At 44.4% G+C, this 26,783-nt stretch overlaps 1 protein-coding gene across 4 annotated transcripts in view; it reads left to right on the plus strand.

Annotated features, from left to right (window-relative positions):
* The first annotated feature begins 678 nt into the window (after window positions 1-678).
* The window catches only part of nckap1 (NCK-associated protein 1), a 153,135-nt gene continuing 127,030 nt past the window's right edge, over window positions 679-26,783 (plus strand). For 3 of the 4 annotated variants that reach the window (XM_055637842.1, XM_055637843.1, XM_055637845.1), the window contains exon 1: window positions 679-997. In XM_055637842.1, the coding sequence (XP_055493817.1) occupies window positions 893-997 (105 nt within the window). In that variant the 5' untranslated portion in view covers window positions 679-892. The remainder of the gene's footprint in view (window positions 998-26,783) is intronic. The other variant, XM_055637844.1, reaches the window with a different exon arrangement.

A 26,783-nucleotide genomic window follows, 5' to 3' on the forward strand; every position in this document is an offset into this window, starting at 1 on the left:
CAAATGTCGGCTGTTCACTTCCGCTGTTTTCTACCTTCAGGTGAGGGGGGGATCTACGCTCATTTGACATTTGGTGAAATCACCCTATAAGAACTCATTCTTTGTAAGAACCTTAAGGGAATGGAATGAACTAGACAACAATATTGTCAAATCACCTTCACTAGACAGTTTTAAGGGGGGGGGCACTAACAGCACGTTAATATGCACAACACATCCAAGTTGGCGATATGCGGAGTACTGCCCTGCCGACTACAAATTCAGAAGAGGACCAGCTGCAGTATCTCCAGTGGATGTGAGTCGGGCGCGACCTGATGGGGGCGCTGGTGAGGCGCGGTCACGTGGTGGGGGGAGCGCTGGCGGGGGCGCTGGTGAGCGCGGTCACGTGGTGGGGGAAGCGCTGGCGGCGGCCTGGCGGGGGCGCTGGTGAGCGCGGTCACGTGGTGGGGGGGTGCGAGTCGGCCTGGCGGGGGCGCTGGCGAGCGCGGTCACGTGGTGGGGGGGGAAGCGCTGGTGAGGCGCGGTCACGTGGTGGCGGTGGCGGCGGCGGCCTGGCGGGGGCGCTGGTGAGCGCGGTCACGTGGTGGGGGGTGCGAGTCGGCCTGGCGGGGGCGCTGGTGAGCGCGGTCACGTGGTGGGGGGGGGGAAGCGCTGGCGCTGGCGAGGCCGGCGGAGGAAGAGCCTCGGTGTGGGCGCGGAGCAGGAGCAGGAGCAGGAGCCGAGGGCGGGGTCGCGGCGCGGCGCTGCTCGCTGGGCGTCGATGGACGATTCACCTTCTCTGTAGCTCCGGCCCACGACTGCGAGAGAGAGAGGGAAAACACACCACAAAACCACTCAACTTGCCCCTTTTTTATTCCCCTGGGTTGAAAGGAAGAGCCGACGTGCCTCGGCCACCATGTCTCGGGCCGTAATGTCGAGCCAGCAGAAGATCGCGGAGAAGCTGACAATCCTCAACGACAGGGGGGTCGGCATGCTGACCCGCATCTACAACATCAAGAAGGTGGGTTCACTCACTCACTCACTCACCCACCGACGCTGCTCCTGGCCAAGCGCTGGCCTAACTACCCACCTACACTCCCCACCTCACCATTCCCATCCAAATGTGCCTCCTTGTCTGGAAATTACATGAAATTACATGATGTTTCTCCATGCCCGGCCTGCAATGGATCCAGTCAAACGCCCTGTGCTCAAAACCAGAACCAATTGAGGATTATTGCACCTTGATTTATATATAATTGGTGCAATATATTCTATACACATATAGAAATTGATTTATATATATACACATAACATAATTCGTGCAAAAACTGTCTCCTGAGACGAAGGCTAACTCGTCTACCCGATTACACTGCGAAATAGAGAATAAACAGGTTGTTATCGGTAATGCATTGACACCAAGAATAAAAAAACATATATAACATAATTCGTGCGATAATATATATTCTTGGTGTCAATGCATCACGGAGTAAAGCCTGTTTATTTTCTATTTCGCAGTGTAATAAGGTAGAGCGTTACCCTTCGTCCTGGGAGTCGGTTTTTGCCTGTTGAATTAGGTGTCGATTTTATTTAAGGTGCAGACAATTTGCAGTTGATTTTCGAAATACGTTCACTTTCAATTGAAATTGATCCGGTGAGATCAGGAAGACAGCACACATAGAGTGTGCGTTCGTCAGAAATTGACAGGATTTTATTTATTTTTTTTCCCCCATCCAACGTCAGGGTTCTAAATATTTGAAGATTTGTTTTATAAATATGCAGTTGTAGTTTGTAAATGGTTTAACAAGTTGGGATGCCATCATTGGTTTATGTTTTATTTTTAACAATATTTTAAAGTCAGTTAATATGAAATGAATGCTTTTGAAATAGAATCAAATCACATTTCATCAACCCAGATCAGTGAACCTTTGGCTATCAAAGGAAATCTAATGAGGTGGTTTTCTTGGCCGGATGTGTGGTTTCTGATTGTTTCATAGGGGAAGTAGTACAAAATCGCTCGTGTTCTTAAACGATGTACTTCGTGGGAGTCTGTGTACATATTTTTAACTAAAGAAATTGCCCCATGTGAATCTAAACAACCCTACACTGGATTAAGTCTAATTTATTTGTCAATGCCCCAACAGTGAGATGTGAAATATGTCTGGTTAATTGGACAGGATGCCAACGTATGGTCACAGTTGTTACCTTACATATACAGTATTGTTTGCCTAATGCATATTAGGACAAATATTGTATATAACGATGTCACTAATAGTGTTTACCTGCAAGTAAGTGTTACTTGGTTGTTAAGTGAATTTACTAAAACGTTTAATTTTAAATCTGTAAATAAGTTGAGCAAGCATATTGACATTTGTCACTGTTGTGACTTGCAACTACTTAGAAGTATCTGAATAGTTCAGATTTCTATTTCTACAAGTGTATGCAAGACTCCACAATTTTACGAAATGATGTCAAAGTAGATTTTTTTTACTGTTTATAGGCGTTTAATGAGAAAATTGTTTATTAAAAATGTTAAAAATATAGGAAGATGTTAATGTCGCAGTTTTGCATCTTACCTGGGTTTCCTTTTTTTGTTTTCATTACATCGAAATCCTAATCTAGATAGGTTTTTGGAGAAATTATGGGGTTTTTTTACTGCAATAATTTTAGGCTTTAGTTTTGTGGGGAGTTTTTGTTTTTGTATTGTAGGGAATGTTGCTAGGATTAAATGATATGATAAAATGAACTTTGTACTCCAGAGTTTCTTCAGTTTTTTTACTCAGTTTCTACAGATGCGCTGTAGAAAGTATCCGTTTTCTATGTACTTCTGATGCTGCTGTAAATAGATTTCCATTGTACCTGTACCTTGCTGTACTCGTTTAGGTTTTAGTGGCCCCTTATGTGATGTTTTGTTTTCAGGTGCTCTTCATTATCAAATATTTTGGCATATCATTTAAAAACATATAGGCTGGGCTAGATGGTGAGAAAATATGGAAGTTGGGATTTGAACTCTTTGTATTATGTGCAGCTGCTAACATGCACACATCTGACATGGGAATATTGATACAATTTGTTGTATTAGTGCATATTTCATCAATGACACTGACTTGTTTCTTAAAGTAACGGATCAGAACAAACCAGTGACTTTCTCTCAACTGTAATATTTTCAGTAGATTTAATTATGATCCCAACAATGTAACTTGGAATTTTAAACATATTCATTTTACTATTTCTTTGAAGAAATAGGTTATATTTCTTATTGATCTGCTGCCATTTAGACATGAAGAAATGTTGCATGATTGCAGAAATGATTATCAAAGTTTTTAATCATTTTTCACTATGTGACCAAATGCTTTTTCCCACTTGGCATTTTTGGAACAAAACTAGCTGCATCGCAACTCGTGTTAAACTTTTAATTGTTCACGGTTGTTGTGACAATGTATACAGAATAACAATGTAAATTAAAAATACACAGGGTTGTTTTGATAAAGATTAGGGAGACACTGACTGTAATGTAAACAGAAACATTCTGCATCATTTTGGCTGATTACAATTCTGATCCTTTCCAATCCCCATTGTGAGATATTGAGTATGCTCCAAAATGGCAAAGTACATCTCGAGCAATGATTGCAGTATTTTCATGTTACTCTTTAAATGGAAAATCTACTTCTGCTTCAACTAATTTTACCAACATCTCCTGCAAATCTAACACTTTTGTTGTCCTTAGTAATCATGCAGACATGGAGACATATCTGTTCTATCCATGGGTATCTCATACAATCTTTTAGCTTCTGGTTCATAAAACTACTGATTGCTTTATCATCTCTGTTATTTGAGTACATCCTGTAGTTTTCACAAATACTTATCTATGTGCTTGTTTGTCGTTATTTACGTGCAGCATACGATCGTCCTAAGTGTACATGCTGCATATGTGGTGTGCTATTCTTTCTTGCATCCAGCACATTTTTTTCTCCACAAATATCTCCTGCGCTGTCATGAGGTGTTTGGGTGCTCTTGCGTACAGTGTACACTGCATATTCTCGTGTGGTGTATGGATTTCTTTTCATGTGCCTCTGTGCATGCATTCTTTCTTTTAAATTCCTTCTGGATATTATTTCTCAGTTTTGGATTACTTATTCTTTGCATCTCCTTTCTTGTGCAGTCAGATAAATGCTGCAACTTGATAAATGCTGCAAGGGGCTAAATTGCAGGATTTACTTTTCTGCACATTTTCACAACCACTAGATGCAGCCATGCTGATTGCGAAGGCCAATTTTGGGGGCCTGGTACTTGAGGCCAGTATGCAGTAATTTGTCTTGATCGCTTAAAGCAAGGGTTCCCAACCTGGGGTAAATTTTGCCTAACCAGGGGGTAAATTTGTTGATTCTGGATTTGTACATGTTGACTGACTGTGTTTGGTTCTGGTATACTGGTAACTGTTCAACATTCGTTATTCATAAATAAGTGAAATAACATTGTTATGTGCTATTAAAATTGCCTGGGGTAAATGGGATGAAAAAGGTGGGGAAACCCTGTCTTAAAGGGAAGCTACATGGTGACTGTGGAAGGTATTGTTAGATCTTTTGTTTAAACATGTAGTATTATGCGGTAGGGAGCAGGTTCCAAAATTTCCTAGTGCTGTGTTGCAGCAGGAGGAGTGAGGTCCTTTATCCACAGTGGCCCAGGTGATTGAATGAATAAAGATAGACACAGACATGCTGGGGTAACTCATCAGGTCAAACAGCATCTCTAAAGTAAGGAGGACGGACGCTGGAAACAAGAAAAGACCAGGCCAATTTGGGGCGGACAACAGGTGACCTCGGGCAGGGAGGTTACCTGATGTGCCGATTGTTGGCTAAGGATGATGTGATCCCAACAGGGATACACCATCGTAAAATGTGGAACTGGTTAACTGACTTTTAGTGGAGGAAAGGGTGGGGGGGGTGGTGGGTGGGAGGGGAGAGGGGGGGGGGGGGGGGAGAGAGGGGGGGGGGGGAGGGGGGGGGGAGAGGGGGAGGGGGGGGGGGGGGGGAGGGAGGGGGAGGGGGAGGGGAAAGAAAGAAAGGAATGAAGAGAGGGAGGAGGAAGTGAATTGAAAAAATGTACATGTTGTTGGGTTGTAAGCTGCCCAAGCAAAATGAGGTGTTGTTCCTTCATGGTCAAGGTGACATGAGAGGGGTTTCATTAGCGGGCCAGGGGTGTACTGTCATTTCATTGTCATGTGACCTCTGTTGGATCAGGAAATCGGATAAACAAGATTGGCTGTGGAACTGGGGATGTCAAAAAATTGGTACTCAATCTGTAGTAGGAGCTGGAGGTCAATGAAGAAAAGGCCCAAGAACTTTGATACAGCTAACATAATAATGTTTTTGGATGTCGAGGACAATTACTGTATATCTTCAAATCTCACTCCCAATGATCAACATCAGACAGTTGGTCATTGTATAACACTGACTTATTCTCCCAACAAACTACCTTTGATTGTTAACACCCAATGTTTTAGTTTCATTTCACACAGTGAACTCTGTCACAATTCAACATTTGATAAGGATGCCTTGCATTGGAATGCGGTACCGGCTTAAACCGCCCAGGATGATGTCATGTAGGTTTCAATTAATGCCATGCTGAAATGTGCCTCAGGAGTTCAACAATATCTTCCTGCAATGGAGTAATTGAAGAAGTAGAGCAAGTTGTCCCTGGAGCACAAAGCTGCTGATCCTTCATTGAAAGGAAACATGATTCCACCACTTTCTCTCCATTGCTATTTAGTGTATTGCTTGTCAAGTAGCCAGCCAGACTGCTACTGTTTGGGAACGATAGCATAGCCTATTGGCATTTGATAAGGTTCCACATTGTGGGCTACTCTGGCAGGTTAGATTGTGTGGAATCCAGGTAGAGCTTACAGACTGGTTAGAGAATTAGCTTCATGGAAGGAAGCAGACGGTGATGACGTTTTTGGACTGGGAACGGTGTTGGGGCCCATTGCTATCTGTTGTTTATATCATTGGATGAAAATGTAGAAGGCATGATTAGTAAGTTTGCAAATTACACTAAAATGGGTGGAATTGTAGATAGCGAAGATGATTATCAAAAATTATAGCAAGACCTTGATCAGTTGGGTAAGTGGGCTGAGGAATGGTTAATGAGTTTAATGCAGATAGGTGCGATGCATTGTGTTTTGGGAAGTCAAACGAGGGCAGGACCTTCACAGTAAACGGGAGGATCCTGGAGAGTAGTGTAGAGTAGAGGGACCTAGGAGTGCAGGTACATTGTTCGCTGAAAGTGCCATCACAGGTAGATAGGGTGGTCAAGAAGTCTTTCAGTACATTTGCCTTCATCAGTCAAGATATTGATTTAGAAGTTGAAATGTTATGTTACAGTTGTGCAAGATGTTGGTTATCTTCTTGCGTATGGCGTGCACAGCCTAAACTTGTTCTATTTGATCTTATTTGATTGTGCACGCCAGGTTGATTCCATTCGTTGAAACAGGGTTGAAATCTCCCACCCCAAGATGTTGGTGAGGCAGCATTTGGAGTATTGTGTTCAGTTTTGGTCACCTTGCTATAGGAAGGATGCTGTTAAGTTCCAAAAGGTGCAAAGGAGATTTACAAAGGTGATCTTGCAGGGGTGTCTAACATCATGAGGTGAATAGAGTGAACACAGTTTTTTACCCAGAGTAGGAGAATCAAGAACCAGAGGACATACGTTAAATGTGACTGGAAAGTTTTAATGGGAACCCTAGGGCAACCTTTTCACACAATGTGGTGGGTATATGGAATGAGCTGTCGGTGGAGGTAGTTGAGGTAGATACTAATAACAACATTTAAAATACATTTGGAAAGGGCATCTTGGTCAGCATGGGCAATTCCAAAACTGGTGGTGAATATCCACTGAGGTCACCCTGCAATTCCACTATGTATCATTGGCTTTCCACCGCATGTACTTGAGGCATTGGGTTTTCATCGTATAAGCTGATGTTTCTTTGCTTTATGGCTTGTTTTGATTTATAAAACTGGGAATTTTTATTGTTTTAACTTTAGTTTTGTTGTCTGTTCTACGGGTAGCAACAAATGGAAGGTAAATGGTGAATGAAGAATTGAGGTTGGGCATTTTCCGGTGTCATAGCTGGGTTAAAAATCTGTTTTTTGGGTTAATGCCACTTGATCAGCTATTTGCCGTGTAGCTAGTGGTGAGGACTGTGCTGAGGGGGATAGTTAGGTTGTATAGTACATAGAAGAGGCATCTTGTGATGCTTCATACAGATAGTGTGGAGGATTGCTTCAAAATGAGCTCATTATGAGCGTCCTGGATGTGTGATATTGGTGTCAATAATAGATCATGTACTGGTGGATATTCAAGGAAAGGAAATCCATTAGATTCTAATACATCTAAGTTCTGAGACAGCCTGCTTATTGGCTTACTACACGGTAAGCAGGGCTCTCACTTAACTTTTTTTCTCTGTTGCCAGCCAGGCAACCTAGGCAGCTTTTTAGGTTGCCAAATGACAGTTTAGGTGGTAATTTAAGACGGCTTGCATGATACATGCGATAATGTGCTCGGACGAAGTGCGTAGTTACCAGTTGGAATTATGGTCAATGAAGCATTCACATATTATTTCTGCTTCAAATAAAGTCACAAACTAAATATATTCACCAATCAAGACATGATATATACCACAATGACATGAAGCAAAATTACAATATAGTATCTCATCTCTTTTTACACATTGCAATGAATGCAATTTCTATTATTTCTTTCCACTACCAAAGAAAAATCTGGTTGGATTATTCAGCGTATGATCAACCTCGGTGAGATCAAGCGCAGGCTTGGCGATCGTTACGCACAACACCTACACTCAGTTCGCAATACCAACCTGATTTTCCGGTGGCTCAGCACTTGATCGCATGGGATGCAATAGATGCGGTTGCAGGTGAACCTCTGCCGCACCTGGAAAGACTGCGTGGGTCCTTAAATGGAGTCAAGGGGGGAGGTAAAACGACAAGTGTAGCATTTCCTGCAGTTGGAAGGGAAAGTGCCAGGAGAGGGGTTGGTTTGGGTGAGAAGGGACGAATTGACCAGGGAGTTACGGAGGGAGCGGTTCTTGTGGAAAGTCGACAGGGAGGGAGATGGGAGATGTGGCCAGTGATGGGATCCCGTTGGTAGACAAAGCTGGAGAAAATCAGTGGGTGAAGCAGCATCTATGGAGTGAAGGAATAGGCGAAGTGGAAAGAAATAATAGAAATTGCAGTCATTGTAATGTGTAAAAGGAGATGAGATACAGTATTGTCATTTTGCTGCATGTCATTGTGGTATATATCACGTCTTGATTGGTGAATGTGTTTAGTTTGTGACTTTATTTGAAGCAGAAATAATATGTGAATGCTTCATTGACCATAATTCTGACTGATAACTACGCACTTTATCGCACGTGTCATGCAAGCTGTCTTAAATGACCACCTAAATTGTCATTTGGCAACCTAAAAAGCTGCCTAGGTTGCCCGGCTGGCAACAGGGAAAAAAAGTTAAGCGAGAGCCCTGAATTAGTGCTTTTTGATAAATGAGTCTAAAATTAATCAGCGTTGTTTGATTAGAGAGCATCATAAAGTGGACATGAAACTGTTGTGAAAATATCTAGCTTGGAGGGACACGTATTTAGAAATTTGCAGATGTAGTATCTCAGCTGGGTCAGAAAACATGTCTGGGTTCATTTGTCTTGATCATCTTTTGCCAGAGAGCCAGTGGTGAGGGCAATGCAGACCGGATGGTAAGGCTATATATAATATAGAAGACCAGCATAAATCTTGCACATTGTTTTGAGCCTTGCAAAGCTCTTACAAAGTAGTCCTGGCAGCAGAAGTAGGGTACCAAGAAACAAATTCCGAACAAGCTGGAGTCCTACACCAACTATACAGAAAACTGTTGATTATGGCAAAGCTTGTGTGCTGCGTTCCACAGAGCAAAATCGGGCAGAATTGCTGGCAACAACACATTCTTCCCTGGCAAGCTCAATGCAGTGTATGCTTGTTTTGAATGGAAGGTCAGTGAAATGATGTAATCCGTCCAGACAGCCTCGAGTGTACCTCTACCCACAGTCACTGTCGCAGGTATCAGATCGGATTTCCTGAATCAGATTCACAGACATACAGAGTTATAGTAAGCAGGCCTTTCGGTCCAACAACTTGCACATGCTGACCAAGATGCCCCATCTATGCTCGCCCCAGCCCTGCCTGCATTTGACCCATATATCTCCAAACTATATCTGCATTAAACTACATTAAATATTCCGCACGGTCTTGCTGTAATTTTTGATAGCCATCTTCGTTATATACGATGCCGCCCATTTTAGTGTCATCTGCAAACTTATTCATCATGCTTTCCACATTCTCATCCAAATCGTTGACATAAACCACAAACAGCAGTAGGCCCAGCCCAGCACACTACCAGTCACACCATCAGTCATACCAATGGCCCGAAACGTTCCACCACCACCCTCTGTTTCCTTTGACACAGCTTTTCTGTGTAACCTTCAATTCTCTATCCAGTTGGCTAGCTCTTCCTGTATCCCATGTGATCTAACCTTCAAGAGCAGTCCACCATGTGGAACCTTATCAAATGCCTTGAAGTCCATGTAGACAATGTCTCGTCAATCTTTTCGGTTACTTCAAAAAGCTCAATTAAATTCATAGGACATAATCTCCCATATACAAAACCATGCTGACTCATCAGCCCTTGTATATCTGACTACACATATATTTAATCCCTCAGAATTATCTCAAGTAACTTGCCTACCACAGATGTTAGACTTGCTGTGTTATATTTCCCAGGCATTTCCTTGCAGCCCTTATTAAAAAGAGGCTCAACATTACCCACCCACCAGTCTTCCGGCACCAGCTCAGTGCCTCGTGATGATTACAATATCTCAGCCTGCATTTTCTTTTCTAGCTTCCTGCAATGTCCTTGGGTATATCTGACTAAGCATGGAGATTTATCTACGATCATAATGCCCAGCAGTACTTTGACCGTAATGTGGACTGTTCTTTATTTACATCTCTATTTACTGTCTCAAGTTCCTCAGTCTTCATGTCTTCCGTCATTGTAAAAACGGCAAACTTCTCAGTGAAGATCTTGCCCATCTCCTGTGGCTCCATTCATTTGTTTTCTTTCTGTGGGGCCCTATTATCACTCGTTACCCTCTTTCCCTTAGTGTACTTATTAAAAATATTTTCTGCCTAACTTATCCCCTGCCCTCTTTTTGCCTTCCTGATTTCCTTCTTAAATATGCTCCTCAGTATACACTTGACTCCAGCCTCCTATCTATGTCCCCTAACTCCTTTTTCCAGACCAGAGCCACAATTTCTCTCCAGTATTCCATATTACCACTTGCCTTGCCCTTCATTCTAACAGGAATATGCATGCCCTGAACTCTTGTCATCACACTTCTAAAAGCATCCCACTTTCTGGGCTCTCCTTTGCTCGAAAACAACATACTCCAATCAACCTGAGGAAGTTCCTCTCTAAGACCATTAAAGTTTGGAGTGAAGCCGTGGAAAGCGACTGGCCCAGTTGATGTCCCCGGTCATGTCCTGGAAACCTGCACGGACCAGGTGGCATGAGTATTCATGAACATCTCTAACCTCTCCACAATACAATACGAGGTCTCCACTTGTTTTGAGATGACCATTGCCATCCTGGTGCCAAATAAATCAAAGTAGCATACCTTACTGACCACAGTCTGGTGGCACTGATCTCCACGATCATGAAGTGTTTGGGGAGGCATACATCAAGTCCAGCCTCTCAGTCAGTCTTGATCCACTGCAATTCGCTAACTGGCATAAAAGATTCATGGCAGATGCCATTTCCCTGGCCCTCTATTCATCCCTGGAACATCTGGATTACAAACACACCTTTGTCAGACTTCTATTTATTGAACATGGATCTGCCTTCAGCACCATCATTTCAATCTCCAAACTCCTGTTCCTAGGGCTCAGTACTGTCCTCTGCAACTGGATCCTTGATTTCCTGACCCACAAACTGCAAGCAGTAAGGATTGGCATAAAAACATCCTCCACAATAATTGTCAACACTGGTGCCCGGCAAGGTTGAGTTCTCAGCCCCTTAATATACTCGTACACTCAAACGTGCTGCCAACTGCAGCTGTAATTCTATTCACAAGTTTGCAGATTACACCAACTCACTGAGCTGGTTCTTAAACAATGAGACTGAATACAGGAAGGAAATTGAGAGTTTAACATGGTGCTAAGACAACAACCTCTCCCTCATTGCCAACAAAATGAAGGAGCTGGTCATCGACTTTCGGAAGCGGGATGGAATACATGTTCCAGTCTGTATCAATGCTGCTGAATTGCCCCAGTAATTTGAGCTTTCCTCAGAAGATTAAAGAAATTCAGCTTTCGTTAACGATTCTTGGTAGTTTCTACAAATATCTACCACAGAAAGCATGCTATCCAGATGCACCACGAGGTGGTCTGGCTCCGTCTAAGACCACAAGATATTGCTATGTGTTGTGAACATAGTCTAGTCCATTACACAAACCAACCACCACCACTCTTCCTACTACCCCCCCCCCCCCCCCCCCCCCCCCCCCCCCCCCCCCCCCCCCCCCCCCAATCAACTCTATATACACCGCGCTGCCTCGGAAAAGCAGCTAACATATTCATTGATCACTCACCCTGGTCATTCTCTTGTCGTCATCCCATCCCCATTCTCCAGTTGAGCTGAAAATACAAAAGCTTGAAAGTGTGTACCATCAAGAACAGCTTCTTTCCTGCTGTTTTCAGACTTTTGAATAGACCTCATGCAAAGGATGAATTTCTAATCTTCCAACTACCTTATTGCGGCTCCTGCACTGTTTTTGTGATCTTCACTTTCTCTGCAGAAGTGACACTGTGTTCTACTTATCTTCTCTTTTGCACTATCTGATGCACTTGCGTACGATAAAATTTGCCTGGATATTTTTTTTCACAGTATCACAATAAATGCGACAATAACAATAAATCAACCAAGCCTGTGTGTGTCTGTATGGAAGAAAGTGGAGATAAAAATAATTCTGGCTTGCTAAGCTTCGCATTTTATTTTGCTTGAATTACTTATTATTTTTCCATTAGAGCAGAGAAATTTAGCTGCTATGCCTGAAGTGGAACATCAAACATTAGTCGTCATTACTAATGTTTAGTGGACAAAATAGACGAAATGCACAAAACTGTACTCATGACATTATTGGCTACTCTACTTCAATCTAGGGTTCTGGTGACAGGAACTTTAGTACGTTAAAGACGTTGATATTAAAGAGTAGTGAAATGGCTTATGATAACTAGCACGGATATGCAACAAAACATTCTCCATGATCATTCTTAACACCGGTGTCCTGTGGGGCTGCGTTCTTAGCCCTTTACCATACTTCCTACACTTGCAATTAGGTCAAAATCCACACTTAAGGGCATGTCCCAGTGTACGAGGTAATTCAAGAGTTCTCATGATTTTCACCTGATTCGAACTCGGAGAATTACGGTAATAGCCGCTCGTAGGTACTCGGGGCTCTCATGGACATTTTTCAACATGTTGAAAAATCTTCACGAGCTTACCGCGTTTCCCGAGTACCTGCAGTTAGCGTTACGAGCCGCTAAGAGACGTGCCGAGCTCCGACATACCCGCTACGTACATTCTACGTGCTTACCACGAGTTTGATTTTATTTTAAACTCGGGATAGCTCTTGAATTACCTCGTACAGTGGGACAGGCCCTTAATTCAATTTACAAGTTTGCAGATGATATCACTGTTGCAGGTCGGATCTCAAACAATGACAAGACGGCGTACAGGAAGGAGATGGCGAGCTTAGTTGCACTGGGCCAAGATAAAAATCTCTTCCTTGTCAGCAAAATGAAATGTTCATAAGATAGGAGCAGATTTAGGCCATTCAGCCCATTTGAGTCTACTGCACCATTCAATCATGGCTGATCTTTCTTAACCCCATTCTCCTGCTTTCTCCCCATAACCCCTGACACCTGTACTAATCAATAATCTATTTATCTCTGCCTTAAAAATATCCATTGACTTGGCCTCCACTGCCTTGTGTGGCAATGAATTCAACAGATTCACCACCCTCAACTCAAGAAACGTCCTTTAATTCTGAGGCTATGACCTTTCATCTTTGGCTCTCCCACTAGCAGAAGCATCCTCTCCACATCCACTCTATCCAGTTGGTCCTCGACTTCAGGATGTGGAGTACATGCCCCAGCCTCATGTTTTGAAGTGGAGATGGTCAAGAACTTCAAAGTGTAAATTTCACCAACAATCTGTCTTTCAACCATCAACCAAATATCACCAAAGCATCAAATATGGTCCATCCATATTTGATGCTTTGGCCAGGAAAGCACACAAACATCTGCTTGCTCAGAGGGCAAAAGATGTTTGGCATGTCTCTTACCAATTTCCATAGCGGCACCTAAGAGAGCATCCTATTTGATTGAATCAGCTTGGTATGGTAACTGCTCTGCCCAAGACAACAAACTGCAGACAGTTATAAACGCAACCCAATCTATCTCACAAATCCCATCGACTCCATCTAAATTTCACCATGGTTCGGAAAACGGCCAACATAACCACCAGCACCTCTGTTATTCTTTCTCCCCCCCCCTCCTGTCGTGCAGAAGATACAAAAGCTTGAAATCATTACCAGATTCAAGAACAGCTTCTTCCCTACTATTTTCAGAATATTGAATGAACATCTCATGCTCTGACTGAATTCCTGATTTCCCAATCTACCTCCTTGCGGTCCATTTTTTAAAATAATCTGCATTTTCCCTCTAGATGTAGCACTATATTCTGCACTGTTTACTTTCTCTTTTGGGCTACCTGATATACTTGTGTACAGTATAATCTGCCTGGATAGCATACAGAGCAAAGTTTCTCATGGTAAATGGGTACATGTGACAATAATAAATCAATACTTGGGCAATCACGATTTAGTTCCTTGCTTGCTGAGATTGCACTTTTATCTGGAGCTGTGAGAATTCTATAATGAAGTGCAGATATCTTGCATATTGTTCCTTTGCTGAGCTTTGGAAAACAGATATTCTTGTATGAATATGACCTCTGGCATTTTTTCACCTTTTTTCTGATTCTTGCTTGCTCTATGCATCTGTTGCATTCTGTTCCAATGGAAATGGCTCAATATACATGTCTTGATGTACTTTTTTTTTATCAGTCCTGTGAAATAAAGGCATAGTCATTGTGAAATGTTACATCAGCCAGGAGAGATCAATTGACAACCAACAAAATTCCTGCATTGAGAATGTAGAATTTGCTAACGAACACAAAGAATGGCTGGTAGACAATGATGCTGGAGAAACTCAGCGGGTGAGACCTATTTCCTTCGCTCCATAGTTGCTGCCTCACCCGCTGAGTTACTCCAGCATTTTTGTCTACCTTCGATTTTCCAGCATCTGCACTTCCTTCTTAAACAAAGAATGGCTGGACCATTGCATGCTTTTAGCATGATCATGTGATGATTAGGAAAACTGAAGAAGCAAGCAAAACTGGAAATCACGAGCATTGAAGGAGTACAATCCTTTCAATTATCCACATTATCTTGGGTGTAGTCTCATTGTGGGTTATGATTGCCAGATAGACACTGAATATGCAACTTAACACCAAGCAATACCAGAGCATTGAGATCAGTGTCCTTTAACTTGCTCCTAACACTGCCCTGCATTGCTAACCTAGCCTTCAGGAGGAATATATCTCGTGTAATTTGCCAATTGCATCCTTCAAACCTATCATGTTTTATAGCTTGATCCACTGTAGATGTAAGGCACAAATGAGCAGGAATTCGGGTTGTCATTTTGCTTCTGGTTTAATATATTTAAGGGGAGGTGGGAATTAGCTTTGCATAATTCAATATTGTGATCTTGTGTGCAACTCGCGATTAAGACTTTTTATATGAAGAGTGAACCTTATGATAAACATTCAAAATTGTCAGGTATTCCCAGATGGTATGGTTTGTAACAGGAAGAGGGAATTCAGAGGACTGCGTCCTTTTCCAATTATTATTCATCCTGCTAAATTGTTTAAGGAGTGCCATTTGATTGGCTGCTAGATATGACTGCCAAATGGAATGCTAAATGTTTCCAGGTTCTGTGGGATTTTCCTTTTTATAGATGCAAGTTATTTTAGAGAAGGAAATGGTAAAGAATTGACAGCGAATAAGATGTAATTAAAAATGCAGTTTTAATGTAGAGTTGATTCTGATTTTACATGTTCATACATAGGTTTCAGAAAAATGGTTCCATAATTCACTACTGAACGGTGGCTAATGTTGTGCCTTTGTATAAGAAGGGAACTCCAGGATAGTGTGAAGTTGGGAAAAGGTACTGGAGGGATTTCTGAGGGACTGAATCTACCAGCGTTTGGAAAGGAAAGTACTGATTAGGGATAGTCAGCATGACTTTGTGTGGGAGAACGTCTCACAAATGTGAGAGTTCTTGAAGTCACCAAGAGGATTGATGAGGGCAGTAGTCATCTGTGTGGACTTCAAGGCCTGTGACCTAGTTCCTGTATGGTAGGCTAGTCCATAAGACAGAGGAGCAGAATTAGGCCATTCAGCCCATTGAGTCTACTCCACCATTCAATCATGGTTGTTCAATTTTTCCCTCTCAAGCCCTTTCTCTTGCCATCTCTCCACAGCCTTTAACATCCTTACTAATTAAGAATATATCAATCTCTGCGTTAAAAATATCCAATGACTTGGCCTCCACAGCCGTCTGTGGCAATGAATTCCACTGATTCACCACTGTCCAGCAAAAAAATCCTCCATATCTCATTTCTGAAAGTACGTCCTTTTATTCTTTAGTCCTCTGGTCCTAATCTCCCCCACTATTGGAAACTTCTCCACATCAATTGTATCTAGGTCTTTCAATATTCAGTAGTTTTCAGAAATGTCCCCCCTCGCCCATCTAAACTCCAGTGAGTACTGGCCCAGAGCCATCAAATGCTCCTCATTCATTAACCCAATCATCCCTGGGATCATTCTCATAAACCAACTCTGGAACCCCTCCAATGCCAACGTCTCCTTCCTCATATGATGCCCAAAACTGCTCACAATATTCCAAATGTTATCTGACCAGCATCTTATAAAGCCTCAGCATTACATCCTTGTGTTTATATTCTAGTCTTATCAAAATGAATGCTAACATTGCATTTGCATTCCTTACTACCCACTCAACCTACAAATTAACCTTTTGTGAATCATACACCAGCACTTCCTAGTCAGATTTCAGAATCCTCTCCCCATTTAGAAAATAGTCTATGCCCTTATTCCTTTTTCCAAAGTGCAATACTGTATGCTGTAATTCATTTGCCTCTTTGCCCACTCTTCCAACCTGTCAAACTCCTCCTATTTTCATATCATCCACATATTTGGCCACAAAGCCATCAATTCCATCATCTAGATTATGAACATATAACGTGAAAACACCTCTAGTCACCAGTTACCAACCAGAAAAGGCTCCCTTCATTGTCACTCTTCGCCTTCTGCCAGTCGGCCAATTTTTTCTATCCATGCTTATACCTTGTGTCTAATACCATGGCGTCCCATCTGCTTCAGCGGCCTTACTTGCAGCACATTGTCAAAGGCCTGAAAGTCCAAATAAACTACATCACTGACTTGTTACTTGAAGAAGATCTTCACTTAACAAGAATCTGCTGACTTTTACCTATTTCATCATGTGCTTCCCAAGGTCTTGAAACGTCATCCTTCATAAAGTAGAGTCCTAACCCGAAACATCACTTGTCCACTTTCTCCAGAGATGCGGCCTGACCTGCTAAGTTACTCAAGCATCTTTGGTATAAACTAGCATCTGCAGTTAATTTCTATTAAACCTAATCCTTATTGATGGACTCAAATCTTACCAACCACTGAAATCAGGCTAACTAGCTTATTTCCTTTTTTTTTTTTTTTTTGCCTCATTCCTTTCTTGAAAACTGGAGTTACAATGGTGATTTTCCAAACCACAGGAACTATTCCTGTCTCTAGTTGCCTTCTGTTGGTTTTTAAAAGCTTCCATACCATCTAGCTTCCTGCTAATCTTTGCCATATTATATGTTTTTTCTTTTGCTTAATGCTGCTTTTTGACTTCCTTTATCGCCTCATTTCCCCCTCAGTATGCTACTTCCTCTTTGGGATGAAAAGAACCTGCTACTTCGGAATTACTTCCAGAAACTCCTGCAATTGCTACTCCTCGATCATTTCTGCTAAAGTCTCCTTCCAATCAACTTAGCCAGTTCCTCCCCGATGTCTCTCTGGTTATTATTACTCAACTGTAATACCGATACATCAGATTTCATTTTCTCCCTCTCAAACTTCAGGTTGAATTCTATCATATTATGATCACTCCTGCTCGGGGTTACTTCACCTTAAGCTCCCCAATCAAGACTGGTTCATTATACAACTGCAAATCACAAGTTTCCTTTTCCCTATTGGGCTTGACCATGAGCTGCTCTAAAAAGCCATCTTGTGGGCATTCTACAAATTCTTTCTCCTAGGATCCAGTATCAACCTGATTTTTCCCAGTCTACCTGCACATTGAAATCCCCCTTGACCACTGTGACATTGCCTTTCTATCATGCCTTTTCTATTTCCTAATTTAATTTGTACCCTAGATCCTGGGTACTATTTGGAGGCCTGCATATAACTCCCAACAGGGTTTTTTTTTTCCCTTGCAGTTTCTTAACTCCACCCACAAGGATTCTACATATCCTGATCTTGAGTGCAGTTCTGGTCGCCCAGCTATTGGAAGGATCTCATTGAGCTAGACGGTGCAGAAAATATTCACAAGAATGTTGCTGAGCCCGATGCGCTTTAGTTGTAAGGAGTGTCTAAAAGGCTGAAACTCTTCTCTGGAATGACGAAGGCTGAGGGGTGCCTTGCAGTGGCCATCAAATTAGGAGGGGCATGGATAATGTGGATGCTAAAGTTGAGAAGGAAAAGATTTAAAAGGTACCTGAGGAGAGCGTTTTTCATACTGGACTGTGCATATATGGAACAAGTTACAGCAATGTCATGTATTCAATTCAATTCAATTCAATTCAACTTTAATGTCATCGCACAAATACAAGTATCAGTACAACGAAATGCAGTTTTGCGTCAGTCCGTAGTAGTTGTACATAAAGAGAAAAAACAAGAAAAAAATAGAAAGAGAGAAGATACAGAATAATCAGGAAATACAGAATAATTAAACAATGGGGGACGGAGGGACCAGAGAAATCTATCGTCGGGACTCCGAGTTCAGCAGTGTGATTGTGTTGTTATAGAAGCTTTTCCTCAGCCTGCTGGTACGTGACCTGAGGCTCCTGTACCGCCTCCCTGATGGGAGGAGGGCAAACAGTCCATGGTTGGGGTGTGAGGGGTCTTTGATGATCTTCCCAGCCCGTCTCAGACACCGTTTTCGGTGGAGGGCATCCATGGCAGGGAGCGGGGCACCGATGATGTGCTGCGCGGTTTTCACCACCCGTTGTAGTGCTTTCCTGTCCGCAGCAGTGCAGCTGCTGTACCATACCGTGAAGCAGGTGGTCAGGATACTCTCTATGGTACAGCGGTAAAAGTTGGTCAGGATCTGGGGGGACAGGTGGGCTTTCTTGAGCCTCCTAAGGAAGTAAAGGCGCTGCTGTGCCTTTTTGATCAGCTTGGAGGTGTTGAGGGACCAGGACAAGTCCTCCGAGATATGCACTCCGAGGAATTTATAGCTGGAGACGCGCTCCACCTCAGTCCCGTTGATATGGATGGCGGTATGATTGCCTCCTCTGGTCTGCCTGAAGTCAACAATAATCTCCTTCGTCTTTTTGGAGTTGAGGACGAGGTTATTGTCGGCACACCAGGCTGCCAGGTGCTGGATCTCATCCCTGTAGGCTGACTCATCGTTGTCGCTGATAAGTCCTACTACCGTGGTATCGTCAGCAAACTTAATAATGGCGTTGGATCCGTACTTTGGGATGCAGTCGTGGGTGAAGAGGGAGTAGAGGAGAGGGCTGAGCACACAGCCCTGTGGCACTCCGGTGTTCAGTGTTATAGTGGAGGAGGTGAGGTTATTGACCCTAACAGACTGTGGTCTGTTAGTGAGGAAGTCCAATGTCCAGTTGCAGAGGGAGGTGGAGATGCCAAGTCCACTGAGTTTGGTGATCAAGCTGGCGGGGATGACGGTGTTAAAGGTAAATGAAAGTGGTAATGTTTAGTATTTTGTTACATATCCTTTGGATGCAATGACTGCTTGAATCTGCAATTCATGGACATTACCAGTTGCTGGGTGTCTTCTTTGGTGATGTTCTGCCAGGCCTGTATTGCAGTCATCTTTAACTTATGCTTGTTTTGGGGGCTAGTCCCCTTCAGTTTTCTCTTCAGCATATAAAAGGCATGCTCAGTTGGGTTCAGTTTGGGTGATTGACTTGGCCCCTCAAGAATTGACCATTTTTTAGCTTTGAAAAATTCCTTTGTTGCTTTTGCAGTATATTTGGGATCATTGGCTTGCTGTGGAATGAACCGTCAGCCAACGTTTTAAGGCATTTGTTTGAACTTGAGCAAATAGGATGTGGCTATACACTTCAGAATTCATTATGCTACTATGAATGCTACTATGCTATTATCAATGATGATAAGTGAGCCAGCATATATGATAAGTTCAGCAGCCATATATGCCCAGGCCATAACACCCCCACCAAGGTGTTAAACAATTGAGGTGGTACGCTTTGGATCTTGGGCAGTTCCTTCTATCCTCCATACTTTGGTCATGCCATCACTCTGATATAAGTCGGCATGCAGCGTCACACACACTAACTAACTACCCCCCCCCCCCCCCCCTGTACTCGCGCTGATTACCCCCTTGATATTATATGAATATTATTAATTTGCTCCTTTTACCCCATAACCACCCTATATACTGACGCATAGCAATACAATACAATACCTTTATTTGTCATTTGAACCTCACATGAGGTTCAAACGAAATGTAGTTTCTGCAGCCATACAATACAATAAAAGAACCAAAACACACACCAACACTATTTCACATAAACATCCATCACAGTGGCTCTCCTCCTCACTGTGGTGGAAGGCAAAGTTCTTGTCTCTCCCCTGCATTCCATTTCCCTCCCGAAGTCGAGGTCAAAGCCCCCGGCGGGCGCTAGTCCGCGGCAAATTAAGGCCGCGCCGGGCGTTGTAGGGCCCCCCTCCAGGTCACTCTCAACCCCGCAATTCGGGCGGGAGAAGTCGCCGCTGCCGGTGCCCCGCAAAGCAGCCTCCCACCGGGGATCCGCGAGCTCCCGGTGTCACCATCCACCGGAGCCGGGCCGCATCAACGCGCCACCGCCGCTCTCCACGCCCCGAAGACGGCCAGCTCCACGCAGGTAAGTCTGCAGCAGCTCCACAGCAGCTCCACAGCAGGCTCCTCAGCAGCTCCACAGCAGGCTCCACGGCAGCTCCTCAGCAGCTCCTCAGCAGGCTCCACGGCAGGCTCCACAGCAGCTCCACAGGCTCCACAGCAGCTCCACAGCAGGCTCCACAGCAGCTCCAGCAGGCTCCACAGCAGGCTCCACAGCAGCTCCCCAGCTCCACAGGCTCCGTGACTTGAGCCTCCAGGTCGTTCCGGTGGAGGCCGCTCCACGGCGCTAGGCCCCAACGGCAACGGAGCTCCGACAGGGAAAAGGTCGGGTCTCCATGCAGGGAAGAGATTAAAAGTTTCCCCCACCCACCCCCCACCCCCACACATACACATTAAAAAAAAACCCGATAAACAGCTACAAACTAAACCCTCAACAGGACAAAAAAACAAAAAAAACACAGACAGACTGCAGAGGCCGCTGCGCCCACCGGTCGCGCCGCCCACTAGCCCCAACTTGCAGACACGTCTAGAGAGGGGAGGGGAGGGGGGGGGTGCGGTAGAGAGTGAGGGCAGAGAGAAAAGGGGCTGAGACAGAGAGAGAGACAGAGACACAGAGAGAGGGGCAAGAGGGATAGGGGGATGGAGAGGAGGATAAGTGGAAGGGTGGGTGAGGGGGGAAAGGGGGGGGAGGAGGAGGGGAGGAGATAATGAGGGGGAGAGAGGGGGGGTGCCGAGAGGGGGTGAGGGAGGGGGGAAGAGGGTAAGGGGTTTAGTGGAGGGAGGGGGGGGTGGGGGAGGGGAGAGAGAAAGGGGGGGGAGCAGGGAGGGGGGAGGTGGAGGGAAGAGGAGGGGGGTGTGGAGGGGGAGAGAGGGGGGAGGATGGAGGGGGAGGGGGGGGGTGGGGGAGGGGTTTGAGGGAGGATGGGGGAGGGGAGAGAGGGGGAGGTGAGAGAGGGGACAGGAAAGGGGGGAAGAAAGGGGGAAGAGAGAGGGTAGTGCTGAGAGGGGGGTTGAGGTGAGGTGAGGGGAGGCGGGGAGGGAGGGTGGAGGGAAGGCGGTAGGGGTGTGTGGAGGGGAGGGGGGTTTAGGGGAGGGACGCTGGGGGGGAGGGAGGAGGGGGAGAAAAAAAGAGGGGAGAGAGAGGGGGAGGGGAGGGGGGAGGGGGGGGGGGGGGAGGGGAGGAGGAGGGGGGGGAGGCGGGGATGGGGATAGAGGTGGGGAGAGAGAGGAGGGGAGAGAAAGAAAGGGAGATGGGGGGGGAGAGAGAGAGAAAGAGAGGGATAGGGAGAGATAGAGGAGGGGAGAGAGAAAGAGAGTGCATTTTTACTTCAACCCAACCCCCCAAACAACCATTTACTGGCAGTGCTTTTTTATTTCAAACTAACCATATTTTCATTTTCAAACCACATTAAGGGTACTTACTCACAGGTGTGAAGAAATTTGTTCAGTGTCATTCAGAGCTCAGAGTGCCCTCCATGTTGCAGACTGATTGAGGCACACCACTTCCTGGTTTTATAGTCCCTCCCCCTCCCTCCAGCAGGGGCACAGAGAGAATGGGGAATTTTGTAAAAACATTAATATCACTGTCATTTTTCATCGACGGGAAAAATCCTCTGCGGAGGGGGACTCTGAGCAAGGTGGCCAAAAATGACGGCCATAGGTGGCGGCGTTCTCTCGGAAATCGCAGCACAGACGGCCAAAAGCGGTCAAGAACAGAGATTTAGTAATATAGATAGGTGAGATATTTGTAAAAATTTTGTTTAATTTTGTTTTGGAGTAATATAATGTATGTAATACTTTAAATTGTATTAAAGAGTGTCTGGCATTTAACGAACAGTAAAGTATATGTTGTAAGCTTTCATCCCATATATCCTTCGTTATGGATTGAGCCAATTCATTTTCCCATGCTTGTCAATGCAAATCAATAAATGATGGGTCTTTCTCCCAAACATTATGGCGCGCACTGTAGTAACAAGAAACTGCAGGTGCTGGTTTACTAAAGAAAAAACACAATGCTGAAGTAACTGAGTGAGTCAGGCAGCTTCTCTGGAGACGTGGTAGGTGATACTTTGGTTCGAGAATCTTCTTCAGACTGATTGCAGGGGGAGAGCGGGAAGGAATGCTGGAAGAAAGAAGGAGCCGGCTGGCAACCGATTAGTTTGGGCAACGGGGTTCCCTGATATGCACATTGTTGGACAAAGGCTCGACATTAAAGGCCCAACAGGGATATATAGTTAAAAAATGTAAAGCGTGTTATTGGACTTTTGGTGGAAGAGATGGGGCAAGGGAGAGAGAAACCGGTGCAAGGTCAGCCAGGGTTCAGAGAAGGGGTGAGTATTGGGGAAGGGAGTAAGGGAAGGGGAAAGTAAAGTGTAGCAGTTGGCTAAAATTGGAGAATTCAATGTTTATACCGTTGGGCTGTAAGCTACCCAAGTGGAATGTGAGATGCTGTTCTTCCAGTTTGCATGTGGCCTCACTCTGGCAATGGAAGAGGGCCAGAACAGAAAGGTCAGTATAGGAATGGGAGTTAACATGGTTAGTAACTGGGAGATCTCGTAGGCCGTGGCAGACGGAGCATAAGTGTTCAGGGAAACATTTGGTCCTGCTGATGTTCAGAAGGTCACGTTGGGAACACTGGATGTGTTGGATGAGGTTTGAGGAGGTGCACGTGAGCCTCTCTCACCTGGAAGGACTGCTGACATCCTTGGATGGAGGCGAGGGTGGAGGTAAAGGGACTGCGTTGCATCTCCTGCGGTTGCAGGGGGAAAGTTCCTGAAGAGTGGGTGGTTTGGGTGGGAAGAGATGAGTGAACCAATGAGTTGCAGATGGAGTGGTTTCTGCAAAAGGCAGAAAGGGGTGAAGATGTGACTGGTGGTGGGATCATGTTGGAAGTGATGGAAATGTCGAAGGATGATGTGTTGCATATGGAGGCTGCTGAGGTGAAAGGCAAAGACCATGGAAACTCTATCCTTGTTCCTTCTGGAGGGAGGGTGTATGAGAGTAGCACTATGTATACAGGAGATACGTGAAGGATCCATATCAGGGCTCGAAATTAACGGTTGCCCGGGTGCCACTGATCACTCAAAGTCCCGCTGGGCAACCTAAACAACGAGTCATTTTGCCCGGCTTGGCAACTTGGTTTATACCGAACATAGACACAAAAAACTGGAGTAACTCCGCGAGTCCGGCAGTATCTGGAGAAAAGGAACGTGACGTTTTGTGTCGGCGACGGTTGTGGGAAAGATGCTAAGTGTGACGTGACGGAGGGTCGGAGCGAATGACGGGCCCCGCACAGCAGCGGCTCCATCTCCTCCTCCTCCCGCACCCCGCCCGGCCTGTTAGCAGCCGCTGCTGCTACTCCACCAGTGGCGCTTTCAAAACAGACCCTTGGAGGAGGGAGGTGTCGGGGCGGAAGTAGAGTGGGGGGGGGGGGGGGGGAGGAGGGCTGAGGACCGAGAGCGGTGATCTCGGCAGCCCTGCACCGCATCCAGGACCGATCCTGGTCTCCGGCGCTGCAATCGCTGCCGAACCTCCACTGGACCATCCCTGTCCCCACCTGACTGCCCCCCCCCCCATGCCCGGGGGTGGCCAGAGACATCGGGAGTCAGATGAGCGCTGTGCCCTCAAGCCCACAACCAGCGCAGAGAATCAGCGCTAAACCCAGCTCACTCTGCCTTTCCCGCCAGGTTAACCAACAGCCCTGTCTGGATTGAGGGCTGTAGGCGAGACGGGCAGAGTTGAGCTGAAATTGCCGTTCACTGGGCCTCCGAAGCCTCGCGTGTGTGTGTGAGTGTGCGCATGCAAGATATTCTGTCCGCGGTCCCCTCCATATTTTGGTTGCGATTTCCGTGCCTGACAGGTATTGTCTGAGGAACACTGGCCTTCCTTCCCATCTCCTCAGCACCTTCCTCTCTCTCTCGTACGCCCCCTCAACTACACTTATCCTGAGACCCCTCCTCTCCATCCCGCACTGATCCCCATTCCCGCCTCTATTCAGTCCTCACTGACATCCCTTATGCTCCCCACTCCACATCTCCCTCCACCCCCTCCCCCCAATCTATTCATCCTACACTGATCTCCCTAGCCACCTCGCATTGATTCTCCTGCCACTCCCCATCAATCCTACACTGGTTCCCCAATTCATCCTGTACTGACCCCCCTTCCCATCCATCCTGCACTGCTCGCCCCTTCATCCTGAACTGCTCCCCTCATCAATCCGGCACAGATCCCCCCCATTCAATCCCACTGACATCCCCCGCGCTCTCCCCTCACAATTTTACCTACTCCAACCAACACGCACTAATTCCCCTGCCTCAATTCATCCAATCCGCACCGATTGCCTTCTCAAGCCCCCACCACCACCATCTATCCATCCTGCACTGATTCATACCCCCCCCGCCCCTCCCACCCTATTGTGCTGGAAATGACTTCAGAGCTAACATTGGCTATGTTTGATAACGGAATGCAATCAAATATGTTTTAATTCCCAATGTTATAAAGATGGATTAATTAAATTGTGAACACGTGAAACATTAAAACCGCAGGGTTTGATTGTCACTGACACGTGATTACAGAATTCATTTTAATGGCAAATCAATGCTCTTAATATGGAGTATCAGTACTGTAGTTATTTAGTTATTTAATGAGCTACATTCACAACTATATGTTGGATTTATCCAGGTTTTACTTTTACATTCAGTCATATACATCACAAATTTGGTCAGGAGATATTTCAGTTGAAATTTTAACATTAATTCTGAACTGGGAATGATGGAAACAGCCTTTATCAACAATTTTTTTTTAAATGGTGCTTACAAACTGGGCATCTTCATTGCCACATACATCTAATCTGAATGTCCGGTAATGTGGCGTCTTGACACCTTTAAATATATTATCAAAAGAACATTTGCTGCATTTATGTCCTTTGGCCATCTCTTGTTAGTTAGTGTAATGTTTAACCTGTCAGATGGGTATAGTCAGTTTTAACAGCTATTATCATAAAATGCCTTTAGAAAATTCCTTGCAACCTGTATATTTTGTTGTAGTTAAATTATGTGGGAAGCGAGAGTGTTTCTGTACCAATAGCAATAATAGCCATGTCATGATAATCTTTGGTCCTTCACAGAAAACATGCCTGCATCAATCTGTAGTGTGCATGGTTAAGCATATATGTTATCAAGGTCCAGGATTTATTGGCACAGGCTGATCATACGCTGAATAATCCAACCACATTTTTGTTTGGAAGTGGAAAGAAATAATAAAAATTGCATTAATGGCAATGTATAAAAAGAGTTGAGATACCGTATTATCATTTTGCTGCATGTCATTGTGGTATATATCATGCCTTGATTGATGAATATGTTAGTTTGTGACTTTATTTGAAGCAGAAATAATATGTGAATGCTTCATTGAGCATAATTCCGACTGGTAACTACGCACTTCGCCCGAGCACGCGTCATGCAAGCCATCTTAAATGACAGCCTAAAATGTCGTTTGGCAACCTAAAAAGTTGCCAAGGTTGCCCGGCTGGCAACAGGGAAAAAAAGTTAAACGAGAGCCTTGCCTATGACAGCGTGGAAAACCAAGTTTATTTGAGGGAGAAAATAGCTTAGATGTCTTGGAATTAAAAGCCTCGCCTTGGGAGTAGATACTGTGGAGACAGGAATGGAGTGTAGAGGATAACGACTGGCATGGCATGGCATGGTGTTACTATGCTGAGTTGCATGTTTAACATTTGGTATTTCAAAACCCCATGGAAATATAATGATTGCAGATGTTGGATGAAAGTCTTAATTTGTGCCAGGATCAAAATAGGAAAGCCTTAATTTAAAACTGTAATTTGGTATATCAAATCTCAGGATTTCTTTTGATTTGTCTAGTTGTGTGGCATGATGTTTGATTTGCTCACATGTTTTTGGCTTTCAAGAAGTTTTGGATTTTTAAATGAGTGGTTCCAAGCTGTTAACACATGATTTCATTAGGATTAAATGAGATAGATGTTGAAATTCTCTTTGAATCTGTTCTTGGATTGAACTGCATGATATTGATTACCTTGAATCAATGTGACAGTGTTAAAAGTGCCTTTATGACCTAATAACTGAGAAAAAGTATTTTGAAAGAAGTGGTAAGTTCTTAAAGTCATATTAAATGAGGTAGCACTTTTGTGCTTTGGGTAGGAGGGTAGCAAATCCTTCTGCTGCTTATTGAATTTTGGGCTTGTGATTCTCAAAAGTATAATTGTTTAGCTCTATTTTACTGATTATCGATGTTTTCAAACTTAAACACTTGTTTTTATAGACCAGTGTTCTCCAATGATATCTGATGCAGACTGAATCAGACTAATTTCTGGATGTTGCTTTTGTTTATTTGTCATCAGGCAACTGTTATCAATGTGTGAATAATATGAATAACTTGATCATTTTG

The sequence above is a fragment of the Leucoraja erinacea genome, chromosome 7 (genome assembly GCF_028641065.1).
Source record: "Leucoraja erinacea ecotype New England chromosome 7, Leri_hhj_1, whole genome shotgun sequence".
NCBI classification, from domain to species: Eukaryota; Metazoa; Chordata; class Chondrichthyes; order Rajiformes; family Rajidae; genus Leucoraja; species Leucoraja erinaceus.